Source organism: Pongo pygmaeus, chromosome 8 (genome assembly GCF_028885625.2).
Source record: "Pongo pygmaeus isolate AG05252 chromosome 8, NHGRI_mPonPyg2-v2.0_pri, whole genome shotgun sequence".
NCBI classification, from domain to species: domain Eukaryota; kingdom Metazoa; phylum Chordata; class Mammalia; order Primates; family Hominidae; genus Pongo; species Pongo pygmaeus.
The window spans coordinates 69,138,738-69,163,958 of NC_072381.2; the positions used below are offsets into that span (position 1 = coordinate 69,138,738).

Consider the following 25,221-nt stretch of genomic DNA (forward strand, 5'->3'; position numbering starts at 1 on the left):
CAGTCTGGAGTGCAATGGCACGATCTTGGCTCACTGCAACCTCCGCCTCCTGGGTAATACAGACTTTGCAAAAGTTAAAGAACTTCCTTGGGCTCTGGTTTTCTCATCTGTAAAACAAGATTATTACCTTCCATAATAGTAATGAGAGGACTCAATAAGAAAATGTATTTAAAGTGTTAGCATAGCATTTAATACATGCTAGATAAATTTTAATTGATACTTTCCTTCTGGATCTTCTTTTCCTCATATATAAAATATATATATTATATGTATATTCTTACGTATTTTTTAGTATGTGTTTTATATGTATATGTACTATTAACATAATACAACTCTTTCTATGTACATATATATACATATATAGAGAGACCCTGTCTATACATATATGTATAGAAAGAATTATACGAGATCAGTGGCTTCATAATGATGTTCCATGGAGCCTGCTTCAGAGCAAAAAGGGAAGGCCAATTGTGTAGATCTCTGAGCCTCTATCCTCCAATTTATTTATTTTTATTTTATTTTATTTTATTTTGTTTTATTTATTTATTGAGATAGAGTCTTGCTCAGTCGCCCATGCTGGGGCAGCTCACTGCAACCTCCACCTCCTGGGTTCAAGCAATTCTCCTGCCTCAGCCTCCCGAGTAGCTGGGATTACAGGCACGTGCCACAACGCCCACCTAATTTTTGTATTTTTAGTAGAGACGGGGTTTCACCATGTTGGCCAAGTGAACTCCTGACCTCAAGTGATCTCCCCACCTTGGCCTCCCAAAGTGCTGGGATTACAGGCTTGAGCCACTGTGCCTGGCCTATCCTCCACTTTAATGAAGGCCATTTTTCTTTGAGCCCTTCTATATTTTAGAGTTCCTGGTAAAAGTTTTGTTTGAGAAAAAGGGATCTGCAACCTAAAAATACGCTTAAAAACAAATTAGAAAGCCGGGTGCGGTGGCTCATGTCTGTAATCCCAGCACTTTGGGAGGCCAAGGCAGGGGGATCATGAGGTCAGGAGTTTGAGACCAACCTGGCCAATATGGTGAAACCCCATCTTTACTAAAAATACAAAAATTAGCCGGGCGTGGTGGCGCATGCCTGTAGTCTCAGCTACTTGAGAGGTTGAGGCAGAAGAATTGCTTCAACCTGGGAGGCGGAGGTTGTGGTGAGCCGAGGTCGTGCCACTGCACACCAGCCTGGGCAACAGAGTGAGACTCTGTTAAAAACAAACAAACAAACAAATTAGAGCCAGGTGTTTTGGCATGTACTTGTAGTGCCGACTACTTGGGAGGCTGAAGTGGGAGGATCACTTGAACCCAGGAGTTCGAGTCCGTTCTGGGCAACAGTGAAACCCCATCTCTTAAAAAAAAAAAAAAAAAAAAACTCCCCAAATTAGACGAGCTAATCCCTTCCAACCTTAAAATACTATGTATTTATGATTACTATTCTAGGTTCTCTTATGAAGAAATACTCATGTTTTTTATTTTTCATAGTTCTCTTGCTATGAGCCCTGGTGAAGAAATCTTAACCTTATTACAGACAATACCATTTGATATAGAAGACCTTAAGAAAAAAGAAGCTAATCTTCCCCCAGAGGATGGTAAGTGATGGACCAGGATACAGTGGAAGGGTTAAAAAAAAAAATTAAAATGTTCTAGTAAGTCTCACAGGATCCTCTCCTAAGAGGACTTATGTGAATGTAGAATGGCAGTATTATGCTTTCTTCTTTTTCAGATGACCAGTGGTTAGATCTCTCACCAGATCAGCTGGACCAGCTGCTGCAGGAAGCTGCTGGCAAAAAAGAATCAGAGTCTGTTTCCAAGGAGGAGAAGGAGCAGAACTATGACTTAACTCAAGTCTCAGAGAGCTTGAAAGCTTTCATATCCAAAGTCTCAACCCACAAGGGAGCAGAGCTGCCTCGGTAATTTGTGTTAAAGTATAAATGTATAAATAGCTAGAACCCAAATGTTGAAGTCATAGTCATTTGCCATTTCCACTTTTTTTTTTTTTTTTTTTTGAGTAGATGAGTTGTACTGCTTGCTTTCTTTTTTGTACCTAGTTTAGGGTAACTTACTTATCTGAAGTCAGATTTCTAGAAGCCTCATCCTTTGCAATCCTTGAAATAAGCCAGAAAGATCACCCTAAAAACCATCATCCAGAACCACACAGGGAAGCCATATACTTTACTCTTTAGTAGCTTTATGGGCTCAACATTGAGCTTTCAACAAGTTCAGACCTCTGATCTCCCACCCTGCAAGCAGATTGGATACTGAAAACTCAAAGGGATTCATCAGAGGCAGAAATAATAACAGAAATGTGAAACTACATTTGGCAAGTAACAGGAAAAACAGGTAGATAGAATTATTACTTGTAGGCTGGGTGCGGTGGCTCACGCCTGTAATCCCAGTACTTTGGGAGGCCGAGGCAGGCGGATCACGAAGTCAGGAGTTCAAAACCAGCCTGGCCAGCATGGTGAAACCCCATCTCTACTAAAAATACAAAAATTAGCCGGGCATGGTGGCACACACCTGTAATCCCAGCTACTTTGAGAGGCTGAGGCAGGAGAATCGCTTGACCCCAGAAGGCAGAGGTTGCAGTGAGCTGGGATCGTGCCACTGCACCGCAGCCTGGGTGACAGAGCGAGACTCCGTCTCAAAAAAAAAAAATTGTTACTTGTGTATCAAATATATCATTATTAGTGTTGATGCTCTTGAATCTGATGAAAGATCTAAATTTATATTTGGTATTCTCTCTTTAAGAAAGCTGGGATAAGGGAAGATATGTTCTTGTTTATTTTTTAAGCTTTAGTTCTTAAAAGGACAAGCTTTATTTAAATTAACTCAAATAAATAATGGTTTTGCTAATGCTCGATATCTTATTGGGGCTAGAGAGTGGGTAGGTCCCTAAATCAGCATAAGCTAAATGTACATAAACAAGATGCAATTTTTACTTTTCATTTATCAGACTTTCCCATTTCTGTTGTCCTGCAAGGCCAGTAAACTCAAGGATTTTTAAAACTTAAACTACAACTTTTCTTGCTGTGCCTCCTTAGAAATTGTATCTTTGGTAGCTTTCCTAAGAATGGCACCACTTTAGAAAAGTTTCAAAGAGTTGTATTTAGAATAAATTAATTGTCTTTGTCCTTTAATATTGCAGAGAACCTTCTGAAGCTCCAATCACTTTTGATGCAGATTCTTTTCTTAATTATTTTGATAAGATTTTAGGTAAGTAGTGGTGTGATGTTGACTTTCATTTTGAAACTGTTAGTAGTATGGCTGTTGCTAGAGCATTGGGTTATTAGATATCTCAGAAGCCAAAATATTTGCTTTCTCTTCCTGGTTTGAGTTGCTTTCAACCATGAATTACTACCCATGAATAATTTCGTAGAGGCTGCCTAGCTTAGTGCTTGACATATATAGTAGCTGCTCATTAAATTTTTTTTCTTTTTTGAGATGGTGTCTCACTCTGTCGCCCAGGCTGGAGTGCTGTGGCGCGATCTCGGCTCACTGCAAGCTCCGCCTCCTGGGTTCACACCATTCTCCTGCCTTAGCCTCCCGAGTAACTGGGACTACAGGTGCCTGCCACCACACCCAGCTAATTTTTTTGTATTTTTAGTAGAGACAGGGTTTCACTGTGTTAGCCAGGATGGTCTCGATCTCCTGCCCTCATGATCCGCCTGCCTCGGCCTACCAAAGTGCTGGAATTACAGGCGTGAGCCACTGTGCCCGGCCTCATTAAATATTTGAGAGTGACTGAATGCTGTGTGTTTAAATAGTGTTTTACCTTGGCTCCCATATTATATTGTTCTTTTTTGGAATTACTGTACTTACAAATCAGTAATAAAAAGATAACTCAATTAAAAAATAATTATAATATGTATATATGTACAGAACTGCAGAGAGAAAGATCGGGATACCCGGCAACTGCTAAAAGATGCTTACCTCTGGGTAGAGAGTGAGATTGGAGACAATACTTGTATGGCTTGAATGTTTACATCAAAATATATTCATTTATTAGGTATTTTTTAAATTTTTTTAAGAAAAATATTTTAATTAATTGAATTCACTTTTTTTAAGCTAAATCTTTTGACTCAGCCTGTACGCTTTTCCACAACATTAAATGCACACGTATCTGCCAGCACTACCATTTGTAGAAGGGATTTTTGTGAAGTAGATTGACTATGTGTATTAGTCTTTTTCTGTGGGTAACATTCTAATTATTTTGAGATGTGTAGTAACTAAAAAATAATAATAATAATAATAATTACCAAGTGGCTCTTTCTTGGGATCTGTGTAGGGCCAAGGCCTCATGAGTCAGATTCTGATGATCTGGATGAGGAAGACTTTGAATGTTTAGATAGTGATGATGACTTGGATTTCGAAACACATGAATCTGGCGAAGAGGCTTCTCTGAAAGGAACTCTTGATAATCTCAAGTCATACATGGCCCAGATGGACCAGGAACTAGCACACACCTGCATCAGCAAAAGTTTCACCACTAGGAAGCAAGTGGTATGTGTGTTTTTAACCTCTTTCTCTTTCTGAGTCTAGTATGTCAGATAGCTAAAACCATATTTTATCATAGTTTTTCTTTTTTTGGTGTGTGAGATTTGAAATAAATAAGAATGTTAATTGTTTTCCTAACTCTGGTAGGATAAAGGATCATAGACTTAATTTTCCTAAACATAAGCTTCATTATATTACTTATTCTACGTTATCTATCAGGATTTAAAATAAAAAGTCATATAATATGCGCAAATTAGAATGCGATTGTACACTACTACTTCTTAAATATGTTTTTTTTCAAAAGTAGTTTAAAAAAACTACAGCTTAAATGGATTTTAAAAAAGAGAGGGCACATGTTCTCAAGACCTTTTGAGACTGTGCCTTGGGCCACAGTGGATTAAAACAAAGTAACATAAGTAAATAAACAGAGAGGATCTTAAACATTCAAATAACTTTCCAGTTTTAACAGTTTATTTTGTATGTTTCCCTAATTTAGAGCCAAATTTAGAATTCACCTTCCGTTTATGTTTTCATCCTAGTTTTTAATGCCACCACTGTCTAATCTTAAACAGAGGCATTATGGAAAGAGCAAGGACCCGGGAGTCTTATGGGTTAGGGTTTGAAGTCTAGCTCAGCTGTCCACTGTGAATGTATCTATAAACCAGTAATCCTCATATCACAGAATTAACATGAGAACCAAATTAGACAGCAGTAAAACCTACGATAGTTCTTTAATTAATGTTAATTCTCCTTGCTTTGATCATCTAAACCACTTTTAAAACTATAGTCACTTCCAGAATTGTCAAAATCTAGTAGAAACCATATATTAGATTTATCTAAAGCAGTATTTCTTAAATTTTAATGTGAATATAAACCAAAAGATCATGTTACAACATAGATTCTGATTAAGTAGGCCTGGGATGAAGCTTGAGATTTTCCTTTTTTAATTATTATTTTGTTTTATTTTTTTATTATTATTATTATTATTATTATTATTATTATTATTTTATTTGAGATGGAAGTCTCCCTCTGTCACCCAGGCTGGAGTGCAGTGGCACAATCTTGGCTCACTGCACCCTCTGCCTCCTGGGTTTAAGCAGTTCTTCTGCCTCAGCCTCCCAAGTAGCTGGGACTACAGGTGCGCACCACCATGCCGGGCTAATTTTTCTATTTTTAGTAGAGACAGGGTTTCACCATGTTTGCCAGGCTAATCTCTGCAGCTCCTGACCTCAAGTGATCCACCCACCTCAGCCTCCCAAAGTGGTGGGATTACAGGCATGAGCGACCACTCCCAGCTGAGATTTTCCATTTCTAATAAGCCCCAAGCGATGGAGACTCTGCTGCTCCATGGACAACGCTTTGGGTAGCAAGGACATAAAAGTCTATTGAGCTGTAATCTTTCAAATCCTTTCCCCAGCTTGTGGAATCAGAGGCCCAACTAACAATTTAGAGTCTTTGTGGTTGGAACCACAAAGCCTTGTGTTTTTACTTTTAAGCTTTTTCACTGGGGGGAAAGAAAAGAACACTCGCTTCTTACATTTTGAAGAAAATTTACATTATTATTTTGTTTAATATTCACTTTTATGTTTGTTTCTTTTAAGACTCTTAGACAAGTTATAAATGTACCTTCTTAATTCTATTAGCCCTTGAGCTATTTCAAAATAGACATGCGATTTATTCGATGTGCAGGAATCTTTCCTGGAGAGAAATGTGTTATAATCTTTAGAACCAAGTTTTAATATGTGTTCTAGGCCATATAACTTATTAGACTTCATTTTCAGTTTATATCACCAAGGATAAGAAGTTTCCTTTTTAATTTGGAATGCAAATTTACATTGTGGCTTAGTTATCTTTTTATTGTAACCACCATGCAACCTAATGATATATTAGCCCATAATTTTCTTTTCCCTCCATGAATAAGGAACCTGTATCCCAGACTACTGACAACAATTCAGATGAGGAAGATTCTGGTACAGGAGAATCTGTTATGGCACCAGTAGATGTAGACCTGAACCTGGTTTCAAATATATTGGAATCCTATAGCTCCCAAGCTGGACTGGCAGGACCTGCTTCCAATCTTTTACAAAGCATGGGAGTGCAGCTGCCTGACAACACCGATCACAGACCAACAAGTAAGCCAATGAAAAATTAACCAGCACATTTAGCTTCTCTTTTTTCTTTTTAAATAAATACTGAATATGATTCTGTTCATTTCTAATTTAGATTACTCATTTGGTAAAAATGTTTCTTCATTACAAATTTTACAGATTGACTTCTCCATGAGCCCCAAATGTGGCCCTCTTGGCACAAGTCTTTGTGATCTCAACTGTGGGTTATACACAGGTTTTGAACTCGGCAGGGTAGAATCTAGCCCCTAGACAACCTTGAGGTGAAATTCACATATTTCGTGCTAAAGACATACCCTACCACAATATACCCTGGGAGTAATTGTAAATATTTAAATTTCTCCCTTACTGCTATTCATCCTCAGATCAAAATTTCAAGTTGACAAATTTGGATTTGATAACTCATTCACTTTTTCTTTTCAATTTTTTTAATGAGGCATAACATGCATATGGTTAAGTGCACAAATCTTAAGTGTACAGTCAGTGAATTTTTGCATGTATGTATGTACCTGAAGCAAGATATAGAACTTATTTACTTGTAAATAACAGCTATATTGATATGTCACATACCAAAAAATTTACCCTTTAAATTATACAATTCAGTGGTTTTTAGTATATTTACAAAATTGTGCAACCATCCCTACCATCTAATTCTAGAATATTAGGAACCCCATACTCACTAATAGTCTCTCATTCCCTTCTACTCCCAGCCCCTAGAAACCACTACTTTCTGTCTCTATGGATTTGCAGATTTTGGATATTTCATACCTGATATTGTACTTAATTGTTTTAATTAATTAATTGGTTTGATATTTAATATAACTGATATATCTATTGCTAAGATGAAATGTTTATTTCTTAAAATGATTCTCATATTCCTTCTAAAATAAATCAAGTATTATCTATATATCATAAAGTTCACCATTAAAAGCAAAAAAAAAGTCTTCTCTACAGACAGCTCCATATACTGACCATGTTTTTATAATCTAGGTCTCTGGATTCTTCTTTATTATTGTATGCAGCAGAGAGATGCCTTTACTATATCTTACCCTATCCAAGTAAAAACAATGGAAATAGTTTCATACTGTTCCCTCTCCAGTGACCAAGGGAGGAATTAGGAGAATGGTGTAGTAGCGTTCTCATTTGAGAACTTACTATCACGAACTAATAAAAACTAAATACGGCCAGACATGGTGGTGGGCGCCTATAATCCCAGCTACTTGGGAGGCTGAGGCAGGAGAATAGCTTGAACCCGGGAGCCGGAGGTTGCAGTGAGCCAAGATTGCGCCATTGCGCTCCAGCCTGAGCGACAAGAGCGATACTCCATCTCAAAAATAAATAAATAAATAAAAACTAAATATACCATATCCCACTCCAATCCTTTGTCTTCCTAGTGTTCACTGAAATGAACTAAGGAAGAGGGTAAGTGTTACACATTGACTAAAGTAACACATCAGATGATATTGTGCAACATTTTAACATTTTAAATAATAATTATTTTAAATATATTTTTATTGTTTGTTTTGAAGCTACATTTCTCATGTTAAAAATGGGGCCAGAATGCCGTCCCAGCTCAACTGTGAGAAAAAGGTATCCCCTCCATCGCACTTGTGGTACATTAGGTTTATCTTCATTGAGGATTAAATATTGGGTACAGAAAGGGCGATAGACAGGCAAAAATATAAATGAAATTTTTTTTTTATTCTGGTTGCCACGGCTGACTGACTTTCAGCCAGGCTCACAAGATTTTACCTGTTTTTCTATTCTGCATCATGGACCCAGATGGGTTCTATTTATCCTTAGCACCTTCATAATTTATTGCCCACGTATATATTCTCAGGTCAGGTAGGTCCTGTACCAAAGTTTCTTTTATTTATCTGCCATTTTCAGTATCCCAAGCCTGCTCTCTTCTGCCTCAGCTTTCAGATATCCTTGGGGTTCTACAGCAAAGCTCTTTTCCCACTCACTACTGAGAAGCAAAGTTCAATGTTGCAGTTCCTGCTGTTAGCCACTCTCATCTTTTCTTTTCCAAAAACACATTAATCAAAAAACAAACAGTTACTCCATGGTAAGTCTGGGAAACTCATAACCAGGAATTCCACACACTCCCCTTTCTATCAGTATTTTCAGATTGGTGATGTGTACACATGTGCTCACAAACACACCCACATAGAGATAGAAAAGATTGGGAGATGGTGATACACATGGACCCTGAACTGTTTTCTTCTAACTGCAAGATATGAAGAAATCTCAGGACCTCTCTTTAGTGAGTGCTTTTCCCTTCTGCATGCTGGGTTCAGCCCAGGTAAAGGCAAGCTGCCAATCTAATAAGACAATCAAGTCCCATCACATATTATCCCTCAACATTTCCTGATGAAGGCACTTTGATTTCCCCAAAGCAATGATGGTTTGCTGGCAGTGGAGAGAGCAATGACCTTTTGAGATCAAAAGGAAATTCAGTGCTTTAACTTTTCTAGTTCTAGAATCTCTTTAGTCCTATGGGACTTTGGGACTTAGTCCTATGGGACTTGGACATGTAAATAACCTTAGGGTCTCTGGAGCTTTTGTCTTTAGTCACAAATAAGTCCCTAGAATCTTCTGAAGATATGATTATTTCCTCTTTTCAGCAAGACCTCTAACATTTCTCCTGCACATTGCTTCAGTTGTTCCACTGACTTGAAACCTGGACTTAAATGTTTAATTGTCACCAATAGGGATCCTTTCCCCTACCCTCAAATTCTCACCTTGTAAAATTTTCTCAATTCATAGGACAGAAAAAGACATCAGAACAAAGGTGTGGAAATTTCTTTTATTTTCCCCAAATAAACTCTTCTCCCATATGGCATCATATATGAATGATGAGAAATCCTAAATTTAGTTTATTCCATAAAGTTTAAGAAACAGATCAGGTTTGGCATCTGTTTATCTCCACCAATTCCTTTGTTAATCAACACATTGTGGATGTGCAAATGCCAGCAACTGTTTTATTTAGGAAAACAGGCATGGCAAAGCAATAGTCTTTTCCCTGGGTCACAAACTGAGCATGTGACAGAGCTGAAAACAGCGAAAAAGATTTACTGTCTGGAGTCCCATTGGGATTCCACTTCCTCAACAGAGCCTCATGGCATCTGATTTATTATAAAGTACTCTGAGTCATAATGACTTAATTATGACTTTTATTTAACTGCCATGTTCATGTAACTAGAATGCACCTGTACATGAATTTAAAAATGTTATACTGTGCTATTTTTCTTAATTCTGTAAGGGTAACAAGTAACTCAGTAATGACTTGAAACTTGCTATATATTTTCAGTACTAAGATAAAAGTTTTAACCAAACTTACAACAGGCACATTTTGGCAGTTAGTGTAAACACAACATTAACAAGCCATATGCCAGAAGATGTTTGCTTCCAAGGCCTTAGAGAAAATGACTGAACAAGGGCCTACATCCAAACTAATGCTTCCCCCTTCCCCCTGATTTTTGAGTTGACAGCTCATCAGTTTTCTTCTCACACTGGCTTTTTTGATTGCCCATTGGTAGGAATTTCTTCCATTAACACTGCTGATAGAAGTGTCTCTTACTGTAGGCGCACCCTCTGCTCTGCCCTTCTGAGGTCCTTCTGCAGCTTGTCTTTTGTCACTTCTCCTTTGTCAACTGATCTCTAGTTTGTCCCTCAGGAATACCAAGGAGTGATCTAAGTGACTTGATCTGGGCTAAGCAGGCAGGGAAGAACAGGTCTGTTTTTCCACCCACTCCTTAATCAGTTGGTGGGAGATGGCTAACTTAGGGGGCAGCCAGAATGAGAAAGTCCCATTCTGTTGCTGAGTATAGGGGCCCTTTCTCTTCAGGGCTGTGGCTACCTCATCATGACTGAACCAGGCAGCTGTCTCTAATTCTCTCAAGTTCACCTGGATCTGAAAGACATAAGGAAGAAAAGGATGTAAGGTCAGGAGCTACAAAATTTAGAATACTATGGCTAAAGGTCAGAAAATGATTCTAGAACTAAGCAATCTTAGAAGATAATACCTGGGATCTTCAGGTTAGGTGAAAGTCAGTTCTAGATACTGCCCAGAAGCAAAAGAGGCATAATTAAGAAATGAGAGTTTTATATATATATATATATATATATATATATATTTTTTTTTTTTTTTTTTTTTTTTTGAGACGGAGTCTCGCTCTGTTGCCCAGGCTGGAGTGCACTGGCGCTATCTCGGCTCAATGCAAGCTCCACCTCCCAGGTTCACGCCATTCTCCTGCCTCAGCCTCCTGAGTAGCTGGGACTACAGGCGCCCGCCACCATGCCCGGCTAATTTTTTGTATATTTTAGTAGAGACGGGGTTTCACCATGTTAGCCAGGATGGTCTCGATCTCCTGATCTTGTGATCTGCCCGCCTCGGCCTCCCAAAGTGCTGGGATTACAGGTGTGAGCCACTGCGCCCGGCCGAGTTAAATATATTTCTAACATAGTAAAAAAAAAAAAGATAAGATACATTACATAAATCCTGGAAGTACAAATACTAAAATGTTAAGAGTGGTTAACATTGAGAATAAATTATGAATAATACCTATTTTTCCTTGTGTCTCTATTGATTGTATAAATTTTTCAATTAAAAAGAACATACAAATATTACTTTTTTTTTTTTTTGAGATGGAGTTTTGCTCTTTTTGCCCAGGCTAGAGGGCAATGGTGTGATCTTGGCTCACTGGAACCTCCGCCTCCCAGGTTCAAATGACTCTCCTGCCTCAGCCTCCCAAGTAGTTGGGATTACAGGCACCCGCCACCACACCTGGCTAATTTCTTTGTATTTTTAGTAGAGACAGGGTTTCACCATGTTGGACAGGATGTTTTTGAACTCCTGACCTCAGGTGATCCACCTGCCTCGGCCTCCCAAAGTGTTGAGATTACAGGCGTGAGCCACTGTGCCCAGCCACTCTTTTTTTTTTTTTTTTTTTTTAAAGGATAAGGGTTAATGATAGTCAAAAGCATAGTCTCATCTTTGCAAGAAGCAAAGTAATGCGAACTTCATCCCGAGGAAGCTGAAATAGATTAGATATTCTATAAAAACCAAAACATACAATAGGCAAACTTTGGCAGGCAGAGACCATTGGTCAGTGATGCTAGAGAAGTGCAAGATGAGATTGGATAAGATAACGTCTAGCCGGGCGTGGTGGCTCATGCCCATAATCCCAACACTTTGGGAGGCCGAGGTGGGAGGATCACCTGAGGTCAGGAGTTTGAGACCATCCTGACCAACATGGTGGAACCCCATCTCTAACAAAAATACAAAAATTAGCTGGGCATGCTGGCAGGCACCTGTAATCCTAGCTACTCGGGAGGCTGAGGCAGGAGAATTGCTTGAACCTGGGAGGCGAAGGTTGCAGTGAGCTTGAGATCGTGCCACTGCACTCCAGCCTGGGCGACAAGAGTGAGACTCCATCTCAAAAAGGAATAACATTTAGAATGGCAGAGAAAATAATGGAGACTGGAAAAAGGAATAATGGAAAACAGGAGCAAGGATTTCAAAAGTGAGATGTCAGTAGATCAGACCACATCCCTGGAGAGAATCACTGAGAGGAATAACAGAAGAATAGGCCAAGCCACGTTACTGGGAGAATAAACGCATATTTTTGGCTCTTTTCCATGAAACCCTTACTTGCCTCAATAACCCTGTTTTCTTTTCACACATATGTTATGCAAATATTAATGTTATTCATTGATTATCTTTTTAGTATCTGTGTTGAGCCTGTTGAAGTCATCCTGCACCCAGCTGGGCTGCTGCTAAAGCTTATACCATTAGCTTCACAGAGCAAAACATGGAGGTTCCTAGATAAGAAATTCAGATACATCCATCACATCCTTTCAATGAATATCTGACTACAAGAGCTATCACATGTAGTCAGAGATAAAAGTACATTCCCTGATTAATGCCTGTCAATCACCATGAAATTTCTGCTGACCTTTCTCTTCTTTCTAGATTTCCTTCAGTTAACTCATGGCCACCAGTTTTGGACAGTACTGGCAACTCAGAGTCATGTTTACTGAGCCTCACAAATAAATGGATTGTGTTTCAAAAAAAAAAAAAAAAAAAAGACAACGTCTAAGTTTCTTTCAACTACAAGTTCCTATAGTTTTATATTTTTAGTTCCTAGCATCCTGACTGACTTGAGCAATAAGACCAATCCTGCAGTCAGTCATTAAATGATGCCTGATTGTGTGCCTACTGTATGTAAGATACTCTTAACTCCTGACAATAAAAGATAAATTGTCTCATATAAACAGTGTTGGGAAAATTGGATATCCACATGCAAAAGAATGAAATTGGACCCTTATCTTACATCATATGCAAAAACCAACTTAAAATGGATTAAAGACTTAAATGTAAAACCTGAAACAATAAAATTCTTAGAAGAAAACATAAAGGAATAAATTTCTAGACATTAGACTGGGCAATGGTCTCTTAGATATGACACCAAAGCACAGGCAAGAAAAGCAAAGATAGACAAGCTTCCCTAAAGCTTCTGCAGAGTCAGGAAATCAATCAACAGAGTGAAGAGACAACCTGTAGAATGGGAGAAAATATTTGCAGACCCTCTATCTAATAAGGAGTTAATATCCAAAATATATAAGGAACTCCTACAACTTAATACCAAAAAATAAATAAGCCAATTTAAAAATGGGCAAAGAATCTGAATAGACATTTCTCCAAAGAAGGTATTTAAATGGGCAACAGGTATGTGAAAAGGTGCTCAACATCACTAATCATCAGGGAAATGCAAATGAAAACCTCATACCTTCTTTGATGGCTACTATTAACTCATACCTTCTTTAATGGCTACCATTAAAAAAGTACAACGGACAGCAAGTATTGGTAAGGATGTAGAGAAAAGGGAACCCATGTACACTGTTGGGGGGAATGTAAGTTGGTGCACCTACTATGGAAAAAAATATAGAGGTTCCTCAAAAAATTAAAAATAGAATTACCCTTTGATCTAGCATCCCACTTCTGGATTGAAATGTAGATCTTGAAGAGATATCTGCACTCCCATGTTCACTGCAGCATTATTCACAATGGATGAATGGATAAAGAAAATGTGGTATATACTACAATAGAATATTATTCAGCCTTAAAAAGGAAGGAAATCCTGCAGTTGCAACAAGATAGATGGGCCCAAAGGACATGCTAAGTGAAATAAGCCAGACACAGAAAGACAAATATTGCATGATCTCACTTATATGTGGACTCTAAAATAGTCAAACTTACAGAAGCAGAGAGTAGAATGGTGGTTGTCAGGGGCTGAAGGGAGGGGAAAATGGAAAGAGTTGCATGCCAGGGGCTGAAGGGAGGGTGGCCACTGGTCAAAGGGTACAAGGTTTCAGTCATGCAAAATAAGTTTTGAAGATCTGTACACCATAGGGTCTACAATTAATAATACTATATTATACACATAAAAATTTGCTAAGAGAATAGATCCCACATCAAGTGCTCTTACCACAAAATAAAAAAAAAAAAGTGGGGTGGGAGAAAAATAAAAGGGGTGGGAGGAAACTTTTGTAGGTGATGAATAAGTTTATGGCATCGATAGTCATGATGGTTTGATAATTTCAAGGGTATATACTTCTCTGCTGAAGCAGGAGAATCACTTGAACCCAGGAGGCGGAGGTTGCAGTGAGCCGAGATCGCACCACTGCACTCCAGGCTGGGCAACAGAGTAAGACTCCGTCTCAAAATAAAATAAAATAAAATAAAATAAAATAAATTGTCTCGTGATTGACATATATGCAAGGGAGAATGGAGATTATTTGCTTCCTTTACTAGGTTGCAAATTCCTTGAGAGCATAAATCATATTTAATTTAATTAATTAATTTATTTATTTTCAAGGTGCATTCTCGCCCTGTTGCCCAGGCTGGGGTGCAGTAGCGCGACCTCAGCTCACTGCAACCTCCACCTCCCAGGTTCAAGCGATTCTCCTGCCTCAGCCTCCCAAATAGCTGGGAGTACAGGCCCCTGCCACCACGCCGAGCCAATTTTTGTATTTTTAGTTGAGATGAGGTTTCACTATCTTGGCCAGGCTGGTCTTGAACTCCTGACCTCGTGATCCGCCCACCTCAGCTTCCCAAAGTGCTGGGATTAGAGGCATGAGCCATTGCACCCAGCCTTAATTTTTGTATTTTTAGTAGAGATGGGGTTTTGCCATGTTGGCCAGGCTGGTCTTGAACTCCTGACCTCAAGTGATCCGCCCACGTCAGCCTCCCAAAGTGTTGGGATTACAGGCATGAGCCACTGTGCTCAGCCCTAAATCATATTTTACAAATGTTTATGTAATCTAGATGATGCTGGACTAGACAAGTGCTTAATAAGTACTTGCTGATGAGCAGGTTGGATGAAGCAAAAGAAGTATCACAGCATAAGGGAACATGAGAACTTACTTCTGTCTGCCCTGGTTTCACAGTTGCATGGCAAGCAATCATGAGTGAGCCACTAGGGAAGGGCCAGTGCTGGGATGCATAGTACTGCAGGCTTTCCACCTCCAATCCCACCTCTTCTGCAACTTCTCGACGGATGGTCTCTTCTACACTTTCACCTACAAGCACTCAGATTAATTCAGGACAGCCCTGTAGCTAGAAGGGTGATACAGACAGCCCATTTGAGAAAGGTACACAACACTGGCTCCAAAGTTTCAATGAAATGCTCTTGGGAGTGTCCTAAAACTCTGAGTCATTCCAACAATAAGAATCAGGTCCAGAGCTGTGTGTTGAACCACAGTGCTTAAGCCTGCTAGGTCTAAAGTAAGGGTGACAGTAGGAGGGACTACTGCCCTCAGCTTTCATAAAATTCCACTTTTCACCATTTGCAAATTTGACCCCAATAGACTAGAGAAAAAACCAACCTGTAAATAAATACTGAATTCTAGCAAATGTTATGCATGCTGAAATAGGAAGAAATGTACTAATATCTTCAATCTATGCATCAAAAAATAAGATAGATTAATTAATGGATAGATGGACAGCTTTGTGATAAAGTAAGTGTAGTAAAAATTTATGGAATCTAGGGGTGTGCTCAGAGCAGGGGGCCTAAAGAATGGTTCCTCTGTTTATAACACACCCAACAGGAATCTGGGGTCATTGCGATGAGAGGCACAAAGCTTGTGGCCTCCCTACAAACAAATGCCTACATGTGAAGAGGAAAAAAAATTATAGAATCTGGGTAGTGGGTGTATGGGTGTTCACTGTATAATTCTTTCAACAATCTCCTATGTTTGAAATTTGCTTAAAAAAATAGTGTGGCTCACACCTGTAATCCCAACACTTTGGGAGGTCAAGGCAAGCAGGTCACTTGAAGCCAGGAGTTCAGGACTGGTCTAGGCAACATGGCGAAACCCTGTCTCTACAAAAAATTTTAAAAATTAGCCGGGCATGTTAGCCTGCGCCTGTAGTCCTAGCTATTCAGGAGGCTGAGGTGGGAGGATTGCTTGAGCCCAAAAGGTTGAGGCTGTAATGAGCCATGATTGCGCCACTGCACTCCAGCCTGAGCAACAGGGTGAGACTCCATCTCAAAAAAAAGGAAAGGAAAAAATTATATATAAATATATAAAATGACTTCATGCCAGAAAGCAGTTTTCTTGACATGATAGAAAAGAATGTGCTTGGGAATTCAAGCTTTATAGCAACAAGACAGAGAAGACTGTATTAGTAAGATTGTATATCTTCCAGTGTCACCTGTATATCCCCTAAACTCCTTACCTATATCACAAAAACCTGCCAAGGCAGAATACATTCCCTTGGGAAAGGAGCTTTGGCGGGCAAGCAGGCATCGGGTCCCATCTGACACCAGTGTGATCACCACAGGAGCCATCTGGGAAAGGGGAGTGGAAACTGAGATGCTGGCACTTTGGGCCCTGCCAATGAGCTAAAGCAATGTATAATTAAGGAATTGCACAGGCTTCCTTCCCCAGGACAAAGCAGTGCACGGTCTTCTTGGATTACTGTCCTCTTACAGCAATACTTACCTGTGGATAATAGATGATATTATTGGAAGGGCACACACGCTTGCTGCCAGCCACGTTCTTCTTGGTGGGCTGCCCACTTCTGCTGCAGAACTGATGAGCATCATGCCAGCGGAGAAGAGCTTGAGCCTAGGAACACAAAGATGGGCCTGGTTTCATTTGGAGAGAATGCGGGGCTCATCTTTAACAGCACTGGGCCTAGTGTCTGGAACAACTCACAGGGAAATGCCAATCTCTTTACAGCTCATGTAATTTAAATGGTTACTGTTTAAATTTCAGGACAAGTAAACTAACTGAACATATTCCTCTAGCATCAGAAATCTGAATAAAAGCATATTTTAAAATGTATTATTATTTAAAACATATGAAGTATATGAGGTAATAAAATGAACACCCATGTATTCACTAACCAGCTTAAAAATAAAACATTCCCAGTATAGTTGAACACCCCAAAATCTTCTTCTCCCTGGTAAAGTTAGAATTTTTTGCAACTAAAAAAATGTTTAGAGGTTTCTTTTTAAATTAAATGCACAATCAAAATACTTTAGCAAGTGAAATCTAAAGCTGTGAGGGCAAGTCATTAAAGCAATGTAAAGTAATTTCTCTTAGGGAAAACATGATACTGTATATGTCATGCTATGTGGGTCATTAAAAATGTTTATGAGGCTGACAGATCCTATTGCCATAGATCTGCATGTCTTTAGGAGACAATGATCTTGACAGTGGTTCTGCCAAAAACAAGGGCAGAAGAAGGAAGAACAAGCAATCTTCCTACAGCACATTGTCCTGCCAGTGTTTGTAGAAAGGACTATAATCTGCAAAAGAAGAAATCAAATGTCACTCTAGCCTTGCGTATGTACACATGGATTTGCCCACACATACTGCTCTACTAAATTTCCTACAGAATGAGAAATCAGAATCTACCGTGGACAGCAAGGAGGCATCCCTTGCATTGAGTTGAAAGAGAGCCTTTCTCAGCTCAATGAAAGACCCCTTGAGCTCTGTCTCCATTTCAGGTTTGTGTAAGGAGGCTAGAAAATTAGAAAAGATAATGAAATTAAACAAAGACAAACTTTGTCTCAGGGCCTGTCTCCAGTCTCTCCTGTTAAAATAGTGTTTCCCAAACTTGCCTCATAAGATTCAACTGGAGAAAGTAAAAAATATCCAGGTTCTCAGCTGGGTGTGGGGGCATGTGCCTGTAGTCCCAGCTACTCAGGAGGCTGAGGCAGGAGGATGGCTTGAGGCCATTAGGAGTTCCAGGCTACATACAGTGTGCTATGATCTTACCTGTGAATAGCCACTGCACTCCAGCGAGACCCCATCTCTAAAACTTAAAAAAGGCCAGGCACGGCACTTTGGGAGGCCGAGGTGGGTGAATCACTTGAGGTCAGGAGTTCGAGACCAGCCTGGCCAACATGGTGAAACCCTGTCTGTATTAAAAACACAAAAATTAGCCGGGCTTGGTGGTGGGCGCCTGTAATCCTAGCTACTCAGGAGGCTGAGGCAGGAGAATCACCTGAACCCAGGAGGCAGAGGTTGCAGTGAACCGAGATCGCACCACTGCACTCCAGCCTGGGTGACAGCAAAAATCCATCTCAAAATAAATAAATATATATATATAATTTTTTTTTAAAGCAAGATTCTCAAGCCCCTACCTGGAGATTCTAAAGCAGCTGGCATGGAGTGAGGCCCAGCAATCTCCATTTTTGTTTTAACAAGCACCAGGTGATTCTTATATTCAGGCCAGTTTGGGAAACATTAGCACACAGTATTTCTCAAGATCTTCTTCTGGGCAACAAGAACATTTGCATTAGCTTATCCTTGGAAAAGAGATGAAGTGAGACCTCACGGCTCCTATCTGAACCTCATCCCAGCATCACTACATTTACACCTAGACCATTAAAGACAGAAGGAAAGCCTGACAGGAGCCATGAGCCAATAGCAAAGTGGTTCCCAATTGCAGGTCTGTGGACCCAGAGCTATATGGAAACATTTTTATTCACCTGTATTCAAAAAAGAAATTAGAATGATGTTATAAGTTTTTTAACATTTCTTATGAAATATTGAAATATACAAAATGTGACTGGGCTTGGTGACTCATGCCTGTAATCCCAGCACTTTGGGAGGCCGAGGCAGGCGGATCACCTGAGGTCAGGAGTTCGAGACCAGCCTGACCAACATGGAGAAACCCTGTCTCTACTAAAAATACAAAACTAGCCGGGCATGGTGGCACGTGCCTGTAATCCCAGCTAATAGGGAGGCTGAGGCAGGAGAATCGCTTGAACCTGGGAGGCGGAGGTTGCGGTGAGCCGAGATCGCGCCATTGCACTCCAGCCTGGGCAACAAGAGTGAAACTCCGCCTCAAAAAAAAAAAAAAGAAATATACAAAATGTATAGGCCAGGTGTGGTGGCTCATACCTATAATCTTAGCACTTTGGGAGGCCAAGGAGGGAGGATTGCTTGTGCCCAGGAGTTTGAGACCAGCCTGGGCAACATAAGGAGACCCCCGTCTCTATAAAAAAAAAAAAAATTAAAAATTAGCTGGGCATGGTAGTACATGCCTATGGTCCCAGCTACTCAGGAGGCTGAGGTGGGAGGATCACTTGAGCCCAGGAGGTCAAGGCTGCAGTGAGCTGTGATTGTACCACTGCACTCCAGCCTGGGCGACAGCAAGACATTGTCTCAATAAAATAAGATAAAATAAAATAAATAATAAAATGTATAATGGTACAGAGACTAATACCATAAACATTCATGTACCCATCACCTAACTTAGAAGACATTAAAATGTCCTTTATTTTCATTTAAATGATGATGATAGCAGATGACCCTATTTTTAATGTCCTTTTTTAAAAAATAGAAAGTTGATAACCTTTTGTATTCCCCAAATTTTCCTTTAAATTTTACCATTATGTGAAATCCCAAATTCTGAAGACCACTGGGAAGTACCCGTTAGGAATAACGTTATGTACCACTTATGGAAAAGGAGCTATCCAGACCTAGATCCAGAGCAAACCATGCTTCCTGCTGCTCAGAGCATCCAATCAGCACAGAATCCTCTATTCTTTGTGCATCCTGTCCAAATTTACCCAGGAGCCTTTCCAACTCTAAGAAACAGAAAGAGGAAGGGAGAAAAGCAAAACACAAGGGTTTCTATTAAATCACTACAGCCATATTAGACTCACAGAAAATCATCTACTTCAGCTTAAAGCGAGTATACTTGGCTTCCAACTGCAGCTAATTAGCTACGTAACCTTGGTCTAACCATTTAACCTCTCCAGGCCTGTTTTCTCATTAGCAATCTGAGGACTTTAGACCAAAGAAGGAATTCTTGTATAACATTGTATTACTGTATGACTGTATCATGAAAGGAAAATATCCCCTAGTTAGTAAGATGCATGATAGTTAACTTATTAAGTCATTGAAAAAAAAATAAGTATCACACTTAAAATGGTACAGACCAAGGCTGGGTGGCAGGGAGGATCGCTTGAGGCCAGGAGTTTGAGACCAGCCTGGGCAACACAGCAAGACCCTGTCTCTACAAAAAATAAAATCAGCTGGGTGCCTTGAAGTTCACACCTGTAGTCCCAAAAACTTGGGAGGCAGAGATGGGAGGATCTCTTGAGCTGAGGAGTTCAGGGCTGCAAGTAAAGACCAATCCAATTCTATAATTAACCTCCAGAATGTGCTACTTTTGTGGACGAGAGCAAAATACTCATCTGAGATGCCAATCTCTAAGAGATGAGTGCTGTGTAGGGAGAAATCCTATACACTTGTTCATGAAGGACTCATATTTACTTGTTTATAATACAACATAACACACACAAAAACCATAATACAACATAAACATTGCTAAATCTCTAAATAATGTTTAGTGCCTTCTGACGGAGTCCTCGGATTCTTCTGCAGTGCTAGAAACTACCTATCCAAGTACTCCAACTTCTGACCTATGGGGGAAATTCACTGGCAGTACAGAAGTTAGTATCTAGTGACTCATATAAAACTGAAAGTTCACATTTTGTTTTCTGTCTTTGAGACACCACCAGGCTCGACTAATTTTTTGTTTTTGGGTAGAGACGGGATCTCACTATGTTGCCCAGGCTGGTTTTGAACTCCTGGGTTCAAGCAATCCACCCACTTCAGCCTCCCAAAGTGCTGGGATTACAGGCATGAGCCACCCAACCCAGCCAAAGTTTGCATTTTGAATGACAAATCCCAATGGCTTAGATATCTTTAGTTAAATATGCTAAAAGAGTTCTAAAAGCAAATTCATTTTAATTCACTTTTAATCTTGACCCTTCTAGTAAAAATGAAATTATGATGTAACTTTTTTTTTTTTTTTTTTGAGATGGAGTCTTGCTCTGTCGCCCACACTGGGGTGCAGTGGCGTGATCTCGGCTCACTGCAAGCTCCGCCTCCCGGGTTGATGCCATTCTCCTACCTCAGCCTCCCGAGTAGCTGGGACTACAGGCACCCGCCACCACGCCTGGCTAATTTTTTTGTATTTTTAGTAGAGACGGGTTTCACCGTGTTAGCCAGGTTGGTCTCGATCTCTTGACCTTGTGATCTGCCCTCCTCGGCCTCCCAAAGTGCTGGGATTACAGGCGTGAGCCACCGCGCCGGGCCATGATGGAACTCTTAATTAGCATAACAGTGTATACCTTCGTGGAGGCTGGAATTCACTGCTCTAAGGCAAAGACTGGCAAACTTTTTCTGGAAAGAGATACTAAATATTTTAGGCTTTGTGAGTCATACAGTCTCTGTCACAACTCTGCATTGTAGTGCAAAAGTAGCCATAGACAATATGTCAATGAATGAGTATGGCTATGTTCCAATAAAAATTAATTTACAAAACAGGTAGCAGATACAATTTGGACAGCAGTTTTACCAACCCCTGGTTTAAGGCATTAGTGGTTCATTTCATCACCAAATAATATTTGATTGGACAACTAGAGTTCATACAATAAATTATTAGTTGGCAGAAGCAGTTATACAAGCATGAGACTCAAAAGCTTTTTGAAAAATCTAGACTCCAAAGTTCAAGGATCTTTCTTAGAATTCATTATGAGCTGAATTCTGCTTAGTGGCCACAGGCTGGTCAACGCCACCGGTCCACTCTGGACTTACCTAACAGGCTGTGCCGGGGGGCCAGGTATTGATGTGCTGAAGTCTGAAGCAGAGGAGCCAGACTATGAAAGAGGTAAAACGCTCCTGTTTGCTGGGCTTTTTTACATGCATCATCATCTTCCTTCAGTTCAAATAAATACCTGTATTTGGGAAATAATCAAACCATTACAAAACCACCCTTAGTTACCTGTATAGCATTCATCTTTGAGAATGCTGTCACTGCATCCCTCTCTTACCATGATTATTTGCCTTTATTTATTTACAACCTAATTTGCTCAAAAAAGGGTTCGAGGTGGCTATAGATAATCATTCATTCACTCCTTTGTCTTACTGTGTACCTCACCCATACTTCTGTGGTTGCACTACTGGTTTATTTGTTCATTTGTCTGTCTCCTCTGAGAGACTATGATCTCCTTAAGGGGAAGGTATGCTTTACTCAGCTCTGTATCTCTGTAGTTAGCATATTGAATGGCTCGATTCAATAAATATTTATTGAATTGAACTTCAAGGGTAATAAATATTTACTGAATTGAACTTCAAGGTACTCTGCCAATATTACACTGTGAGGCAAGAATTTACATGCAGTGGAGTGAAAGGAAAACAAGTACAGTGATAAAACATCAACCACAAAATACCTAGAGATGGGAACAGACTTTTTCACAGCAGACAAAGAGTAAACACTGTATCTTCAGTGACCCTCATTCAATCTAGGGAAGATAAAGAACAAATTTTACCTTCAATGTACCCTTATTTCAAACATCTAGATCTCATAGTAGATACCATTAACTCCTTATCTCTAGCAAAGGGAGCACCTGGCCGGGCGTGGTAGCTCACACCTGTAATCCCAGCACTTTGGGAGGCTGAGGCAGGTGGATCACGAGGTCAGGAGTTCAAGACCAGCCTGGCCAATATGGTGAAACCCTGTCTCTACTAAAAATACAAAAATTAGCTGGGCATGGTGGCACGCGCCTGTAGTCCCAGCTACTCAGGAGGCTGAGGCCGAAGAATCGCTTGAACCTGGGAGGCGAAGGTTGCAGTAAGCAGAGATTGTACCACTGCATTCCAGCCTGGATGACAGAGCGAGACTCCGTCTCAAAAGAAAAAAAGAAAACAAAGGCAGCATTGATGAAACCTATACTTAACCTATTTAATAAGGATAGTATTTTCATTTTCTTTCTTTCTGTTTTGAGACGGAGTCTCACTCTGTCACCCAGGCTGGAGTGCAGTGGCGTGATCTCGGCTGACTGCAGCTTCTGCCTCCCAGGTTCAGGCAATTCTCGTGCCTCAGCCTCCCAAGTACCTGGGATTACAGGCATGCCCCACCATGCCCAGCTAATTTCTGTATTTTAGTAGAGACGGGGTTTCATCATGTTGGCCAGGCTGGTTTCGAACTCCTGACCTCAAGTGATCTGCCCTTGGCCTCCCAAAGTGCTGGGATTACAGGTGTGTGCCACCACACCCAGCTATAGTATTTTCAGTAGCCAAAATGAAAATGTGGAAAAAGGGAACATCCTCCTATTCTTGGTTTCTCAAAAAGAGGCAATAGTAATGGGGTAAGTACCAGGCTTTTCCAGTACCTTCATTAAGGGTGGGCTGAGTCTCTCCCTTCAAATCCTTGTGATCAGCAGGGACAGAATGCAGACTCCCCTGGGGCCTTGGGATTAGCCATTTTTGCCTGTCAAAAGCGCTAAAACAGACGCTCAGGTAAAAACTGGCTTCTTTTGTCAAATGGGAAAAATAGTTTGCAGATATTTCCTGTGGGATCTGAGAACTCGTGTAATACCAGTAGGCAAAGTTTGCTCAACATGAAAATAAAAAACAAAAAGACAAATGCACCCCAGTGGTATCTTTCAGAACCTACTCTGACTGTGATAAAAGGGGTTACAATGAGCTCTTTATAAATAGAAGACAAAAGAAACCTGATCTTTTAAGACTTGTGATATTTTTAAACTTATTATGAGTCACTGTAGCCTCCTGGGGCAAAGACTCAATGCATGTCAAAGGAGAGACATGTGTCACTCAGAAGTTACCAAATATAAACAATAGAACAAACACTGCTGCCTTCGTAAAAGAACAGAAAGAGTGGTACAACCTGTACTTGCCCTAATGACCCTAAAAAGCAAAACACCTACGAAAACACCCAGGTTAAGGTCTTAGACCCAGGGCCTCACTGGAACTGGAATTGAGATCCAAAAGTTCCTTACACTCCTCTGGATTGGGAACTCTTATTTTTAAAAATTTATTTTCCCTTTTCAGTTATAATAGCATAGAAATTGCTATGATTATCAAAGTTGAAAATATTTAGATTATTTTAAAACAAACTTTTTCCTTATTTTAACAGTAAAAAATAGTCAATCTTTAATAATCAGAATATACAATTGTCAATTTTTTGAAAAGGAAATCATCAAAATCCCACCACTCAGGGATAATCACTGTTTACACTTTGGAATTCTCTAAGCGATTACTATTATACATCGATACATATATAAGTATATTTAGAATCCATCAAACCTACTAATTTGTAGCCTTTTTTCTTAAACATATGTAAATATTTTCACATCATATTCTTTATTGATAGACTTTTATTCTTTTCTCTCTTTTTTTTTTGAGATGGAGTTTCACTCTTGTTTTCCAGGCTAGAGTGCAGTGGCACGATCTTGGCTCACTGCAACCTCTGCCTCCCGGGTCCAAGTGATTCTCTTGCCTAAGCCTCCCAAGTAGCTGGGATTACAGGTGCCTGCCACCACACCTGGCTAATTTTTGTATTTTTAGTAGAGATGGGGTTTTGCCATGTTGGCCAGGCTGGTCTCGAACTCCTGACCTCAGGTGATCCACCCGTCTCAGCCTCCCAAAGTGCTGGGATTACAGGTGTGAGCTACCGTGCCTGGCCTCATTATTTTTATTCATTCTTAAATAGATTTATTTAATCACTTTAACATACTTAAATTTTAGACTCTATTCAATAATTATGTTAATATTCTTGGCCAGGCGTGGTGGCGTACTCCTGTAATCCCAGCACTTTGGGAGGTCGAGGTGGGTGGATCACAAGGTCAAGAGATCGAGACCATCCTGGCCAACATGGCAAAACCCCATATCAACTAAAAATACAAAAATTAGCTGGGCATGGTGGCGTGTGTCTGTAGTCCCAGCTACTCAGGAGGCTGAGGCAGGAGAATCACTTGAACCCGTGAGGCGGAGGTTGCAGTGAGCCGAGATCATGCCACTGCAGTCCAGCCTGGCAACAGAGCAAGACTCCATCTCAAAAAAAAAAAAAAAAAAATCTTGTAGTCTGTTAAAGGAGTACACGCAACCTAAATGTCCAACAATATCTGAAACAAGTATCACAATTTTGTTGTTTGTTCACTCTTGTTCATGTAGGATTATATGCTTATGTGCTTCTAAGTTTTTTTTTTCTTTGAGACAGGGTCTCACTCTATCACACAGGCTAGAGTGCAATGACACAATCT

At 40.0% G+C, this 25,221-nt stretch overlaps 2 protein-coding genes and 1 non-coding gene across 17 annotated transcripts in view; 2 read left to right on the forward strand and 1 right to left on the reverse strand.

The window, feature by feature from the left end:
* Window positions 1-12,898, forward strand: part of ECD (ecdysoneless cell cycle regulator) — a 39,777-nt gene extending 26,879 nt beyond the window's left edge. For 2 of the 6 annotated variants that reach the window (XM_054503781.2, XM_054503787.2), the window contains 6 exons: window positions 1,482-1,588; window positions 1,723-1,909; window positions 3,145-3,212; window positions 4,285-4,499; window positions 6,415-6,625; window positions 12,597-12,898. In XM_054503781.2, the coding sequence (XP_054359756.1) occupies window positions 1,482-1,588; window positions 1,723-1,909; window positions 3,145-3,212; window positions 4,285-4,499; window positions 6,415-6,625; window positions 12,597-12,664 (856 nt within the window). In that variant the 3' untranslated portion in view covers window positions 12,665-12,898. Of the gene's footprint in view, window positions 1-1,481; window positions 1,589-1,722; window positions 1,910-3,144; window positions 3,213-4,284; window positions 4,500-6,414; window positions 6,705-7,609; window positions 7,809-12,596 lie in introns of those variants that run through there. The other 4 variants (XM_054503780.2, XM_054503785.2, XM_054503783.2 and 1 more) reach the window with 2 other exon arrangements.
* Window positions 1-25,221, reverse strand: part of NUDT13 (nudix hydrolase 13) — a 40,992-nt gene that overhangs the window by 10,403 nt on the left and 5,368 nt on the right. For 2 of the 10 annotated variants that reach the window (XM_054503802.2, XM_063670497.1), the window contains exons 3-9: window positions 21,755-21,894; window positions 19,600-19,734; window positions 17,552-17,658; window positions 16,631-16,756; window positions 16,365-16,476; window positions 15,051-15,205; window positions 9,410-10,535 (exon numbers count right to left, since the gene is read on the reverse strand). In XM_054503802.2, the coding sequence (XP_054359777.1) occupies window positions 10,335-10,535; window positions 15,051-15,205; window positions 16,365-16,476; window positions 16,631-16,756; window positions 17,552-17,658; window positions 19,600-19,734; window positions 21,755-21,894 (976 nt within the window). In that variant the 3' untranslated portion in view covers window positions 9,410-10,334. Of the gene's footprint in view, window positions 1-9,409; window positions 10,536-10,739; window positions 11,080-15,050; window positions 15,206-16,364; window positions 16,477-16,630; window positions 16,757-17,551; window positions 17,659-19,599; window positions 19,735-21,754; window positions 21,895-25,221 lie in introns of those variants that run through there. The other 8 variants (XM_054503806.2, XM_054503805.2, XM_054503804.2 and 5 more) reach the window with 8 other exon arrangements.
* Window positions 15,673-15,800, forward strand: LOC129007011 (small nucleolar RNA SNORA11). The gene has a single exon (XR_008492192.1). It is a non-coding gene; the product is annotated as a small nucleolar RNA SNORA11 (small nucleolar RNA).